Raw genomic sequence first — 13,949 nt, forward strand, 5'->3', positions numbered from 1 at the left:
AACTCTGGTTCGAATTTCTGCTGCACTCTTATGCTTGTATTCTCTGTCCCTACCTGACACACTCTGATTAATGTATGTCCCTTCACTACCCTGCACCTCTGCACTTTCGATACTTATGACTTTTTAAACTTCCCTTCAATTGAACCCCCCCAACGATTTCGTTCAAAGCCTTATCTGCAATACAAGTTGCACAGTTTCCCAGGACACTGGTCTCAGCATGGTTCAAGTGAAGCCCATCCCAACGGGACACCTCTCTCTTTCCCCAGTACTGGTGCCAGTGTCTCATTAATCATAACCCATTTCACCCACACCAATCTTTAAGCTACGCATTTACCTCTCTAATCTTATTTACCATCCGACAATTTCAACTTGGTTCAGGTAGTAATGGGGAGATAATTACTTTTTTGGTTCTGCTTTTTAATTTAGCCCCAAGCTGCTCGTAGTGCCTCAGCAGAACCTGTTTCCTAGTCCTACCTATATCATTGGTACCTACATGTACCTACATGGACCACAGGAACTGGATTCTTCTCCTCCCAGTCCAAGTTCCTCTCGAGCCCAGGAAATTATGTCTTTAACCTTGTCACCAGGTAAGCAACACAGCCTTCGGGACTCTCTATCTTTGCTGCAGAGTACAGTATCTATTTACCTGACTATGCTATCCCCTATTACTGCTATATTTCTCTCTTCTCCTCTGCCCACTTGAATGGCACTCTGAACTACTATGCTGTGGTCAGTTTGCACATCCTCCCTGCTGTCTGTGCCCTCGTCCACACCAGGAGCATGAGCCTCGTACCTATTGGACAAGGGCACTGGCTGAGGCTCCTTCAAAGCTAAAGTCTGGATCCTCATACCTGCCTCGCTCACAGTCACACCCTCCTGTCCCTGACAACGCTCCAAATGTGATGGAATTAATCTAACGGGTGTGAATGTCTCCTGTGTAAGGTAGCTCTCCCCTTGCCTGGTGTGTCGCAGTGTCCAAAGCTTGGACTGCGAAAGAACATAGAAACATATGAGCTAGGAACAGGAGTAGGCAATTCAGCCCCTCCAGCCAGCTCCACCATTCATAATGATCATGGCTAATCTCATCTCGGCCTCAGCTCCACTTTCCTCCCCGTGCTCCATAACCCGTAAACCCATTATTAATTAAAAATATGTCTTTCCCCTGCTTAAATCTACTCAATGTCCCGGCATCCACTGAACTCTGGGGTAGTGAATTCCACACACTCACGACCCATTGAGGGAAGTACATTCTCCTTATCTCTCTTTTAAATCTGCTACCCCTTAACCTAAAACTATTCTAGATTGCCCCACAAGAGGAAACATCCTTCCTGCGTCTACTTTGTCAATCCAGTGAATCAACTGATATACGTCATTTAGATCTCCTCTCATTCTTCTGAACTCCAGACAGTAAAGGCCTAAACCGCTCAATCTATCTTCATAAGAGAACTCCCCCCCCCACCCCCTCCGCCACCCCTACCGCCATCTCTGGAATCAATCTAATGTACCTCCTCTGAATTGCCTCCAAAGTAATTACATCTCTCTTCAAGTAAGGGGACCAAAACTGGACGCAATACTCCAGGTCTCACTAATACCTTGTACAGTTGCAGCAACACTTCCCTTCTTTTATATACTATTCCTTTTGCAAAAAATTCCAAAATTACATTTGCCTTCCTTATTACCTGCTGTACCTGCACGCAAGCTTTCTGTGATCCCAGCACGGGAACACCCAGATCCCTCTGCACCAAAGCACTCTGAAGTTTCTCTCCATTTATATAATAATTTGCCTTTCTAATCTTCTGACCAAAATGGATAACCTCACACTTAAACTCAATCTATCACATTTTGGCCCATTTTTTAATATCCATATCCATTAAAAAAAATAATTCTTTCTTGCTTCATCTCTGAACCAAAGGTCCTGGAGCAACTAACACTTGCTGCAGATATGGTCACTGTGGATCGAACAGGCGTCCACCAGCTCCCACATACTGCAGCTGCACAGATCGCCTGGCCAGTCTTCTTCTATTTAATTATTTAACTATGATCTCAGTATTTAAAACATGAATTATTTAAGTGCACTCTTAACCTGTAATGACGTCTCCTAATTTAAATCACTTGGACAAAACAAAAAGAGACATGGAAGAAATACCCACCAATCACAGATCAGCTCCCATATGACGTCATACTTCGTGTTTTATTTGTTGGTCAAGCAGGCCCACTGTTCACGCTCTCGCCGCCACATCTGCCTCTCTCTCTCTCGCTCTGTCTGGTCTCCGACCCTGTTCCTTTTGGTGCGCTTTTCAAAGCTCTGCTTCCGCTGTGTTTTCTTTCTGTCTCTCATAATCTTGTACACTTCTATCAAATCTCCTGTTAATCTCCTTTGCTCCGAGGAGAGAACTTACAGCTTCTCCAAAGTAACCTTGCAACAAAAATCCATAATCCCTGGAAGCATTCAGGTGGAATCATAGAATCACAGAATGCTTATGGCACGGAAAGAGGTCACTTGGCCTATCGTGTCTGGGTCGGCCGACAAGTTATCCACCTATTTAAATCCCACCTTCCAGCATTTGGTCAGTAGCCCTGCAGATTGCGCACTTGCGGTGCAAATCCAGATTCCTTTGGAAAGGCACAACTACCCTTTCAGGCACCATACTTTGGATAGAAAACGCGGTCATCATCGCCATGCTATTTTTTCTGCCAGTCAGTTTAAATCTATACCTCCTCGTTGCTGACCGATGTGTTAAGGTGACTGGAGCCTTTATCCAGTATACCAATGCAGCTCAAAATTTTGTACATTTCAATCAGATTTCCAAAAACCTTCTCTGTTCTAAACAGAACAACCTCAACAGATCGAATCTTTCCTCAGAGCTGCATTTTTCCAGCCCTGGCAACATCCTCATTATTCTCGTCTGTACGGTCTCTCGGGCAATTTACATCCTTTCTGTAATGAAGTGACCAAAACTGCACAGATTACTCAAGTTGCGGCCTAACCAATGAATTATACAGTTCCAGCATACCTCCCTGCTCGTTTATTCTATACCTTGGCTGATAAATGAAAATATTCCATATGCCGTCTTAACCACCATATCGACCTGTCCTGCTCCCTTCAGCTATCTGTGGACAGTCGCTCCAAGGTCCCTCACTTCCTCTACACTTCTCAGTACTTTTCCATTTATTGTGTATTCCTTTGCCTTGTTTGACCTTCACAAATGCATCACGTCACACTTCTCCAGGTTGAATTCCATTTTCCACTATTCTGCCCATCTGGCGAGATCATCAATACCTTCCTGCATCCGAGAGCTATTCTGCTCGCTATCAACCACGCGACCAATTTTTGTGTTCCCTGCAAATAACCTCATTGCCTCATATATTTAGATCAAAATCGTTAATATGTACAACAAAAATCAAGGTACCATGTACAGGACCGTGCAGAGAAACCCTGGAAAGAGCACTCCAATCACTAAAATACTCGAAAAAAGCTACCATATGCTTCCTGCCACTGAGCCAATTTTCAACCCAGCTTGCTACATTCCCCTGGAATTCAAATGATTGAAGTTTGCTCACCAGTCCACCACGTGGGAGATCGTCAAACCCCTTCACAAAATCTATGTCGACCACATCACCTGCACTACTCGCACCAATCTCCCTTGTTAATTCTTCCAAAAACGCAATCCAATTCGTCAGACAAGATTTTCCCTTAATAAATCCATGATGTCTGTCCTTGATTAACCTGTGCCTTTCAATGTGACAGTTTATACTGTCTCTCAGAATAGATTCCAATAATTTGCCCGCGTCTGACTTTGAACTCCCTGGCCTGTTGTTATTCGTTCTATCCCTCACTCCCTTTATAAACAAAAGTACGATGTTAGCAGTTCTTTAATGCCCTGGCACCGAGCCTGTATCCAGTGAGAACTAGAAAATGATAGACAGACCCTCTGCTAATTCTTCTTTTTTTTTTGGCAGCCGAGGGTAAACTTCATCTGGCCCTGATGATTTATCCAATGTCCAGGATAATAATCCATTTAAGACATCCTCTCCTCTCAGGTTCATCACATCCAATAGTTCACACTCCTCTTCCTTAACTACAGCAAATGCATCATTGCCCTCTTTTGTGAAAACATATGCAAAGTATTAATATTGAGCCATACCATCATGTTCCATCTCTACAAATAGGTTACGTTTTTGGTATTTTATGTTCCCTACTCTTTCTTTAGTTATCCTCTTACGCTTCACTGATGAAACATCTTTGGTTCACACTGATTTTCCTTGCCAATATTCCTTCATGCCCTCTCTTTTGTTTGCTACTTTCCTTTTTGATTTCACCGCTCCACTTTCTATTCTCCTCTCAGCTTTCTGGAGTATTCAGCTCTCTTTGTCGGACGTAAGCTTTCCTTTTCTGCCTTAACTTACCCTGAAGGTTCCTTGACATTAAAGGGCTCTAGATTCGACCATTTCACCATTTTTCGTTCTGGGAACATGTTTACTCTGAATCCTCCCGTTCAAATGCTCCCACCTGCTCTGACATAGTCTTACTATCACGTGGCTCTTTCCAGTTCACTTTCGTTAAATTATTCCTCAGTTTAGTACAATTGCCCTTGCCTCAATTGAGAACTCTAACTCCTGTTCTATCTCTGTCTTTTCCAGCATTATGTTCAGACTGATTGATTTATGATGGTTACCATTTAAATGCCCTACCATCAAAATGGGCTCCCATTGTCACTCCTACCACCTGCCCAGTTTCATTTCTTAAAACTATATCTAAAACTGCACCCTCTCTTGTTGCATTTGCCACATACTGGCCATAAGGTTTCTCCTGAGTACTGAGCAAAAATGGTTCCTTATCATCGCCTGACTTTGCCCCTGTCTCAGCTCCTGTGATCAAAACATTCATTCATGCCATCGTTGCCACTGAACTTGACCTTTACAATGCCCCCCTGCTGACCTCGCACATTCTATTCACTGTAAACTGCTGGTCATCCAAAACCCTGCTGCTGATGTGTTAACTCACAAAAAATCCGGTTCACATATCACTCCTGTGTTCGTGAACTTAATTGGCTATCGATTAAGAAAAGTCCTTTATTTAAAATTCTCATCATTATTTTCAAATTCATCCCTGGCCTCAGTACTCCCTGATTTGGATTTTATGGGTCCCCATGAGGTCGGAGGCGGGGGAGACCATGGAATTGCAATGGGCAGTAAGGGCAGTAGTCCCTTCGTTCTCCCATCTTCAAGTGAACTTGATAAGTGCAGGATAGGTCGACGATGACCTTCCAGCCCAGTGACCAATTGAGACCCTCAAGTGGCCACCACCGCTGTTGGGATCTAACTAGTGATGAGTTAATTCTGTCACTTGGGGAGGGCGCCATGTATAAAGGGACACTCTTCCTGTGGGCTTGGGGTTCTCTCTCCTCCCTGGGTAATATGTGGCCCACATATGGCACCGGTCAGGAAACAATGACCCTCCCAGGATACCCCTCCCCCATGGGACTTATTGCTTCTGCTCCAGTCCCCCGTACCTGGGGGCTGGGTCTCAAAGACTGCTCCTGATCCGGGTGCAGTACCAGCAATGGCCCCTGCTCCCAGACTGACGACGGCTACTCCACTTAATTGCCGTTAGGTCACTGAATTGCATCGGCTGTAAGTTCCCAATAACTCGGACTCGGTTCCCCTTGTATTTTCGTACCGCCGTTAGGAACCAGGCTGGCTCCACTAAATTCAGCTCCCTGCCTCCAGCAGACATCCCTATCACTGGTACAATAATTAGATGCAGCAGGACAGTGGTAACCAATATACAAATATCACTGTGCACCCCTTCAAACGGTTCTTTCTGCTCCCAAGTTGATGTATCATTTCGTCATAAATTTCCTTGTTTACAGTTAACTTAGTGACGATTGAGATTACATTTTTTCACTAATTTATCAGTAGTCTCATTCCCAATAATTGCTTTGAAATATTTGAATTCCGTGCTGACTGTCACAGGTGACGGAATCTCTCAGTCATTCCAACATTTAACTTTCTATACAAGAACAAAGTGCTGCAGATGTTACAAATCTGAAATAAAAACGTAACATGTTGGAAATATTTAGCAGGTATGGCAGCTTATGTTGAGTGAGAAACAGAGTTAATATTTCAGGTCGGTAACCCTTCATTAGAACTGGGAGAGAATAGAGATGGAACAGTTTGTAAACCAGACAGGGAAAGGAGAGGGAAGGGCATTATGATCAACATGAGTTTAACAATTTCAATATTATCCTCCTTTTATTTAATCTCTCCTTACTTCCACCGTATCACAGAACTTCCAATTTGTTCTTTCCGTTCCAATCATTCCAATACATCATTGGATACAGTAACACATTTATAAATCTCAATAGCTCCTCAATCAAACTGGTACCTTTGATCCTGCCTGATGTATAATTTCCCTGTGTATTTTCCATCCTCACAGTTAACTTGCTAACGATTGGGATCTTTTCTCGGGGAGAGTGTGGTCTCTCCAAATGTGTCACTTGCTACCTGGTGGCCATGGCAGCGGCGGATCTACTGGTCATTATCATGGACCTAATATTGAGGCACATTCCCATTCTTTACTGGGAACAGTTTCAGTTTCTGTGGGACATCCCAATGTGTAATATCCACGCTGCCCTGCTTTACGCAGCCACTGACTGTTCTGTCTGGTTCACCGTCACTTTCACCTTTGATCGATTTGTGGCCATTTGTTTCCAGAAGCTGAAAAGTAAATATTGCCTCAAGAAAACAGCAGCTGTGGTTCTGGGAACAGTGACTGTGCTGAGCTGTTTGAAGAACATCATCTGGTATTTCATGTTCTCAGTGCGGTATTTGATGTTGAACCTCCCTTGGTTTTGTGCTGGAACAGGATATGTTCAGTCCTCTCGTGTCTGGGTAATAATCGAGTTTCTCCATAACATTCTAACACCGGGAGTCCCATTTGTGGTGATTCTGTTGCTCAATGCTCTCACTGTTAGACACATTTTAGTGAGCAGCAGAGGACGCAAGAGACTACGGGCTCACAGTAGTGGGGAGAGCCGCAGAGATCCAGAAATGGAGACCCGAAGGAAATCCATCATTTTACTGTTAGTCATCTCGGCCAATTTCATCCTGTTATGGTCAGTGTTTATGGTGTATTCGATATGGAACAGGATGCGATATTGGGGGGATCAGTCTATATTTCTACCTGATTTTCTGCAGGAATTGGGTTTCATGCTGCAGCTCCTGAGTTGCTGCACAAACACTGCCATTTATGCCGTGACACAGACTCAGTTCAGAGAGCAGTTAAAGATAGTGCTGACATATCCCTTTATTTTAATTATTAAATTCATTCAATGATGAGAGGAGCTGAATCACTGACTGTTATCAGCAGCGGGGGTGGGATGGGGTGGGGTTGGAGGCGGTTGTCACTGTGGTGACAGAGCGAGGACGGGACCTGTCGCATGGTGACAGAGGTCACAGTGCACATCATTTAAAGTGACCCCAGTGCATATCATTTAAAATAGCCATAGTGCATCTCAGTTGAAATGGCCGGGGAACATAGCATTCATAATGGCTGGACAGCAGATGACTTTAAAAGGCAACAGCAACTGTCACATAAAATTGCCAATTGCATCCCCAGTCAGTATAAGGCCTCATCGAGAGAGGCAAAGACAGACGAACAGAGCAGGAAATGCCTAATTCGATCCCCGCCCTGCATTGAAACACACAGAGACACACACAAACAGAGCAGGAAAAGCCTCCATCTATTTACGATCTTTATTAACCATGCCGAGAGTTAATGGGAATACAAAAAGGGCAGGAACAGAATACGTTCATCCCTGGTCTGTATCCAACCGCAGAGACACAGACGCAAACAATCAGACCAGGGCAGGCCTAAATCTGTCAACAATCTGCGTTGAACTAAGCAGAGAGATACTAAGACAGACAAACAAAGCAGGAAAGGTCTAATTGCAGCCCCAGACATGAGGAAATCACACAGAGAGATACCGAGTCACACAAGCAGCAAAGGAAATAACTAATTCTGTCCCTGGTCTGTCCTCAACCATACTGAGTGGTTCTAACACACGCATACTGAGCGGAAAAGGTTTAATTGTATCTGCAATCTGCACTAAACCATACACAGAGATACTGAGAAACACACACACAGAAGGGAAGGCTTGAGTCTATCCCCGATCTGTATTAAACGGTACAGCGCGGTAATGTGATCCACAAACCGAGCAGGAAATGTCTAATTTCATCCTCGGGTCCATATTTAACAACACAAAGTGTCACTGAGACCCACAAGCATATCATGAATTGCCTAATTAAATAAACGGTTTGCGCAAAAACATGCAGCAAAACACTGAGATCTACAAACAGAGGAGGAAAGGCCTCAATCCATCCCCGGACTTATGAAGCAATGCAGAGAGATACTGAGGCACTAACCGAGCAGGAAATGCTTACTTCTATCCCCAGTCTGCATGAAACAAGACAGAGAGATGTTTAGATGGACAAAGAGAGCTCGCCAGCAGTAGATCTTCATTTGTAAGCCCACAGGGAAACTGCAGAAATAGAACATTTGAGAATGGAAAACGGTGATTGCTTTCGGGGAAAGGCAAAAGCTCTTCTGGTCAATATAAATAATGGCAGAATGGATACAAGTGATGTAAGGAAACCAGCATGTTCCCATTGCCCTAAGCCAGGACATGTAAAAGCACATTGATGGAAGCTGAAAGATAAATGAATAGGAGTATTCAGAAGCCACAATACCAGTAAAGGAAACAGATGATAAAACAGTAGCAACAGTATAAATGCACAATGTTCCCTCAGAACCTACCAGAAGGTTGATGTAGCCTCTGAAGATTGTCAAAGGCATGGCAACATTTATACTGTTGAAGTGAGTCGGGTTACTAGAGATATCGAGGTATTGTCTCGAAGGAATAAGTGTTCCCTACTCCTTCAAGTAAACAAGTAAACCAATTCATATCGTGAGGGATACTGGAGCAGTTTAGTCATTTATTGTGGCTGATGACATGATCTTTCTTTCTGATGACTTGTGTGTTCACAGGAGTTGTGAACTTGAATAAAGTTAGCTTCTGAAATAACGTAGCAAACAGAATTGTTACTGTTGAGGGTTTCCTAATATATTTATTGAAGGGCTAGAGTTTATGCTCGGAAATTATTTGACAAGTTTGAGAGTATCAGCATCGGAACTTAGGAAGATAGGAACACGAGGAGGCCCTTCAGCCACTCGAGCCTGTCCCATCATTCAATGAGATCATGGCTGATCCACGGCTTAATTCCATATACCTCCCTTTGACACATATCCCTTAATATCTTTGCTTAACAAAAATCTATCTATGCCAGATTTAAAATTTACAACTGTTCTATCTTCAACTGCGGTTTGAGGGACAGAGTTCCAAACCTCTACCACCCTTTGCGTGGAGAAGTGCTTCCTAACATCTCTCCTGAATGGCCTGGCCCAAATGTTTGGACTATGCGCCCTAGTTTTAGAATCTCCAACCAGTGGAAATAGTTTATCTTTATCTATCCTGTCTTTTCATATTAATATCTTGAAGACTTTAATCAGATCACCCCTTAAGCTTCCAAATTCTAGCGAAAACAGGCCTAATTTGTGTAATCTCTCCTCGCAACTTGACCCCTGTAGGCAAGGTATCATTCTTGTAAACCTGCACTGCATTCCCTCCAAGGCCAATATATCCTTCCTAAGGTGCGGTGCCCAGAAGTGCTCACAGTACTCCGAGTGGGGTCTAACCACGGTTTTGCACAGCTGCAGAATAACCTCTGTGTCTTTATACTCCAAAAAAGGCAAGCACTCAATTAGACTTTTTGATTATTTTCTGCACTTGGTCGTGGCATTTTAAAGATCTATGCAAATGGACCCCCAAGTCTCTTTCGACATCCACAGTACTTAACCTCTTCCCATTTAGAAACTACCCTGATTTATCATTTTTTGATCCGAAAAAGGTAACCTCAAACTTGCCCGCATTGAAATCCATCTGCCACAGTTTTGCCCACTCACCTAGTCTGTCAACATCTCTCTGCAATTTTATGCCATCATCTAGACTGTCTACAATGCCGCCTAATGTTGTATCATCAGTAAATTTAGATATATGACTTGCTGTGCCATCATCCATGTCGTTAATGAATAATGTGAATAATTGAGACACCAACACAAATCCCTGCTGTTCACCACTAGTTACATCCTGCCAATCGGAGTACTTACCCATTATCCTCACTCTTTGTCGCCTACCACTCAACCAACTTTCTAACCATGTTAATAATTTGCCCTCAACTCCATTTCCAAGCGTTTCGAGAAAGCAGGTTGAGGTGTGAGAAACTGAGATTTTTCAGGAGGAACATCATAGATTGTTTACAGATTTTTTGGAAATTAGGTCTCAAGCTCGTAAGTCGAGACAGAATGACGATGAATCAATTGACAGAGAGGATGATTCCAGGTGATCGGTTAGCTAGGTCTTTTAAATGAGGATAAAACTCTTTAAAACAGAGAGCTAAATGATTGAGCTGGTCTTCATTGATTGGGGCCTTACAGGCAGATCCTGGTTTCCCGGGTTTGTCTCAGTTAATGTATTCTGAGGAAGAATCAGAAAAAATCTCTGAATGCTATTAATAAAAAGGACAAGTTAATGAATCCTGAGAAATGGATGAATAAGGAGTGGACAATAATCCATAACATTGTTGTCCCTCATGGTTGCCACAGGGAAATTTTAAGAATTGCCGTGATATTCAGATGAAAGGTCATTTAGAAATAATAGATACTCGGTTTTAAAGTATTGAATTATGTCTGTCGGCCAGGAATGTAAGTAGGTGTGTTTGAATTCTACAAGATATGTCACTCATATCAAATGATTGGGAAGCACCAGCCGTCAATTAAGCCAGCTCCATTGATCCCTACTTCAACGCTGAATAAACCATTCAGTCGGGTTCTAGTTGATTGCGTGGGACACCTGCACAAAACTAAAACGGGGTATCAAAATCTGTTAATCATCATAGATTATGTTTTTACTCGGTTCCCAGAGACATTATTCTTAAGAGGGTTGACTGCAGATGTGATAATCGAAGGTTACGTTTAGTTTTTCACTAGTTATGGGTTTCTCAGAGAGGATCAATCTGATAATGAATGAAGTTGTATTTCCAGAGCATTCCGGGAGACAATGTGTTGCTTAGGAATAAAGCAGTTTAACTCATCTGCATAACATCCATATTCTCAGAGGGCATTGGAAATATGTCATCAAACATTTAAAAAGTGTGATTAGACCTTATTTCCATGAAAATCCCGCAGATTGGAATAAGGGAATTTCATTGTTATTATTTGCCATTAAAGATCACCCTATTGAGCCAAATGGTTTCATTCAATTTGAGTTAGTCGATGGACATGTGGCAAGGAGAAAATTTCGATTTATTAAAGAAACATTATGGCTTGGGAAGAATAAATTTATTTTTGGAATACTTGTCCCAGTTTCGAGAAACAATGTTAAAATTATGTGCAGTAGCTTAGGAGCATCTTCAAGTTTCCCAACAAGTAATGAAAAACCGATTGGATAAGGCAGATGAAAACTGGAACTTTTAAAGCTGGGGATAAAGTTCTTGTTATCTTGCCTTTGCCGAGCGAATCACTGAAGGCTAGGTTTAGTGGACATTATTATGTTAAAAATAAACTTAACGGGTTAAACTATGTAATTAGCACTAGAGACAGAAGGGAAAATTAACAAATGCATGATGTAAATACTTCAACGATATTATGATAGGGAGGCTAGAAAACTAGCGAGTTTACTGCAGGTAGTATGGAAGGAAATGGTGATATAACTGCAGCAGACGGTTCAACTGATACATCTGTGACTGAAAGTCCTCAATTCGAAACCTCCATAATAAGATTAGCCAATGCAAAGTTGTTAAATAATCTGGTGTCTTCCAGAGAAGTCCCGGGGTGACTGAGCCAAGCTGCTAAAGAACAGGAGACAGTATGAACAGATAGACCAGGGAGAACATCTTTGGCATTGCATGACCTAGATCTGGGAAATGCAACACACATCAAACAAAACCCAAACCGACTCAAACCTGGAACATTCATTATGACTACGGCTGATCACCCAACTCAGTAATGTGTTCCTGCTTTCACCCTCTGATCCATTTAGAAGCAAGATGAGGAGAAAGAGACAGAGGAAGATTGTGGCCAGCATTGGCAGATGGATCTTTACTCTGTATCTAACCCCGTGCTATACTTGTCCTGGGAGTGTTTGATGGGGACTACGAATAGAGAGCTTAATTCTGTATTTAATCCTTTTTTTTAATCAAACCCCTTTTTTTTATAAGTTGGCCTTTAAACCCCAGGCATCTTTTATAATTTAACGTCGAGGGGGCCTTTACTCCTCAGGCCCCTTTTTCTATACATATTTATGTTTTAAACTTTGTGAAAGACAGATAAATAAACAAAAAAACGGAAGCTAAAATGCCATTCTCGGCATTGACAATGCACTCCAGTCCCTGCAGTGTCTACTGGTCGCGGAAGCCCTCAAGCGTCCCGGTGGAAACGGCATACTCCTTCTCCAGGGGCACCCAGGCGCGAAGGTAACCGCAGAAGAGGGGCAGGCAATCGGGAAGGACTCACCCCCCGACGGCCCGCAGCTTGGACCTGTGAATTGTCACCATGGCCAGGCTCAGGAGCAGACCGACGAGCAGTTCCTCCTCCCAGCCCACAGCCCTCCGCACCGGGTGCCCAAAGATCAGGAGCGTGGGACTGAAGTGCAGCAAGAACTTGAGGTGCAGCCCCTTCAAATATTCAGATATTGAAAGAGGGTCGGCAACCTTGCACAATCCATATGTACATGGAATACAGACTCGTCTAGGCCTCAGAAATTACAAGCAGCCTGGGAGTCCGTGAACCTACTTAAAAGTCTGTTCGGGACTGCCCTGTGCAACACCCTCCACACCAGGTCCCCAATTTAAAGGGGGAGGATTCCCGCATAGAGAGACCTCCATCGGGGTTTCCCCTCGCTGCCAGATGGCAACACGGACTGCCAGGGTGTGTTCGGCCAGCTGACGAGGGCGAGGAAGTGGAGAGTGTGCAGGAGCAGCCCGTACAGGAAACCTGCTCCGCGCCGATTAAAATGGCACAGAGGGCATTTCCGAGTTGCGGCTTGGGTTGTGCGGGACCGGCTCCCGAGGAGGGTTTTGGGACCTGGGTCTGATGAGCAGTTCCGGCCGAGCGGTGGTCCGTTCGGCCAACAGCGCTCCGCAATCCCGAGTCCCCTTACCACTCGCAGTGAGGGGCGTCCCGGGGGCTTCGGCTACTCCTCCACCTGCCGGTCCGCCCCCAGAGTCAGCCGCCCGGACAGCCGAGGCACTCTCCGCCACCGGGGGCTGAGTGCCCCGACAGGAGGCGACGATGATCCAGACTCGGAATAGATCTTGGTAAAAGACAGGCAACTCCCTCAGAAAGGTGTGGCTAATGGACTATGCCGGGAACTGCCTATCATCTTTAAGGCAGTGACACTGGCGGAAAAAGTACATCGCCAGTGCGCACCATCTGGAAGCATGCTCGACTTACATGTGTCTCTGCAGGGTCCGGAGGCGGAGAGTCGCAGTCTGGGTGCTGACTGACACCAACGACTGGCCGCCCGCCTCGAAAAGGAGAATCATGATGGCGGCAGAGAGCCAGTGTTTCCTCATTCCCCAGAAGAATTCGACGAACTTTCTTCTGCATCTTGGTGGCAAATGCAGGGGACGGGGCCAAAATTACCAAGCAGTACTACAGCATCGAGGCCACCAGTTGGTTGATTAACAACGCTCGGCCCCTGTAGGAAAGCACTCGGAGCAATCCTGTCCAGCGCCCCAGCCGAGTGGTGACTTTCACCTCCAACTCCTTCCAGTTTGCCGGCCAAGCTTCCTCAGCGGGGCTAAGGCGGACTCCCAGATAAAGGAGGGGA

At 44.3% G+C, this 13,949-nt stretch overlaps 1 protein-coding gene across 1 annotated transcript in view; it reads left to right on the forward strand.

Moving 5' to 3' along the window:
* The window catches only part of LOC137362386 (probable G-protein coupled receptor 139), an 81,045-nt gene extending 73,707 nt beyond the window's left edge, over positions 1-7,338 (forward strand). Inside the window, exon 4 of the mRNA XM_068026796.1 lies at positions 7,036-7,338. Coding sequence (XP_067882897.1) covers positions 7,036-7,338 — 303 coding nt within the window. The remainder of the gene's footprint in view (positions 1-7,035) is intronic.
* Positions 7,339-13,949: the final 6,611 nt, after the last annotated feature.

Source organism: Heterodontus francisci, unplaced genomic scaffold (assembly GCF_036365525.1).
Source record: "Heterodontus francisci isolate sHetFra1 unplaced genomic scaffold, sHetFra1.hap1 HAP1_SCAFFOLD_56, whole genome shotgun sequence".
Classification (NCBI taxonomy): Eukaryota; Metazoa; Chordata; class Chondrichthyes; order Heterodontiformes; family Heterodontidae; genus Heterodontus; species Heterodontus francisci.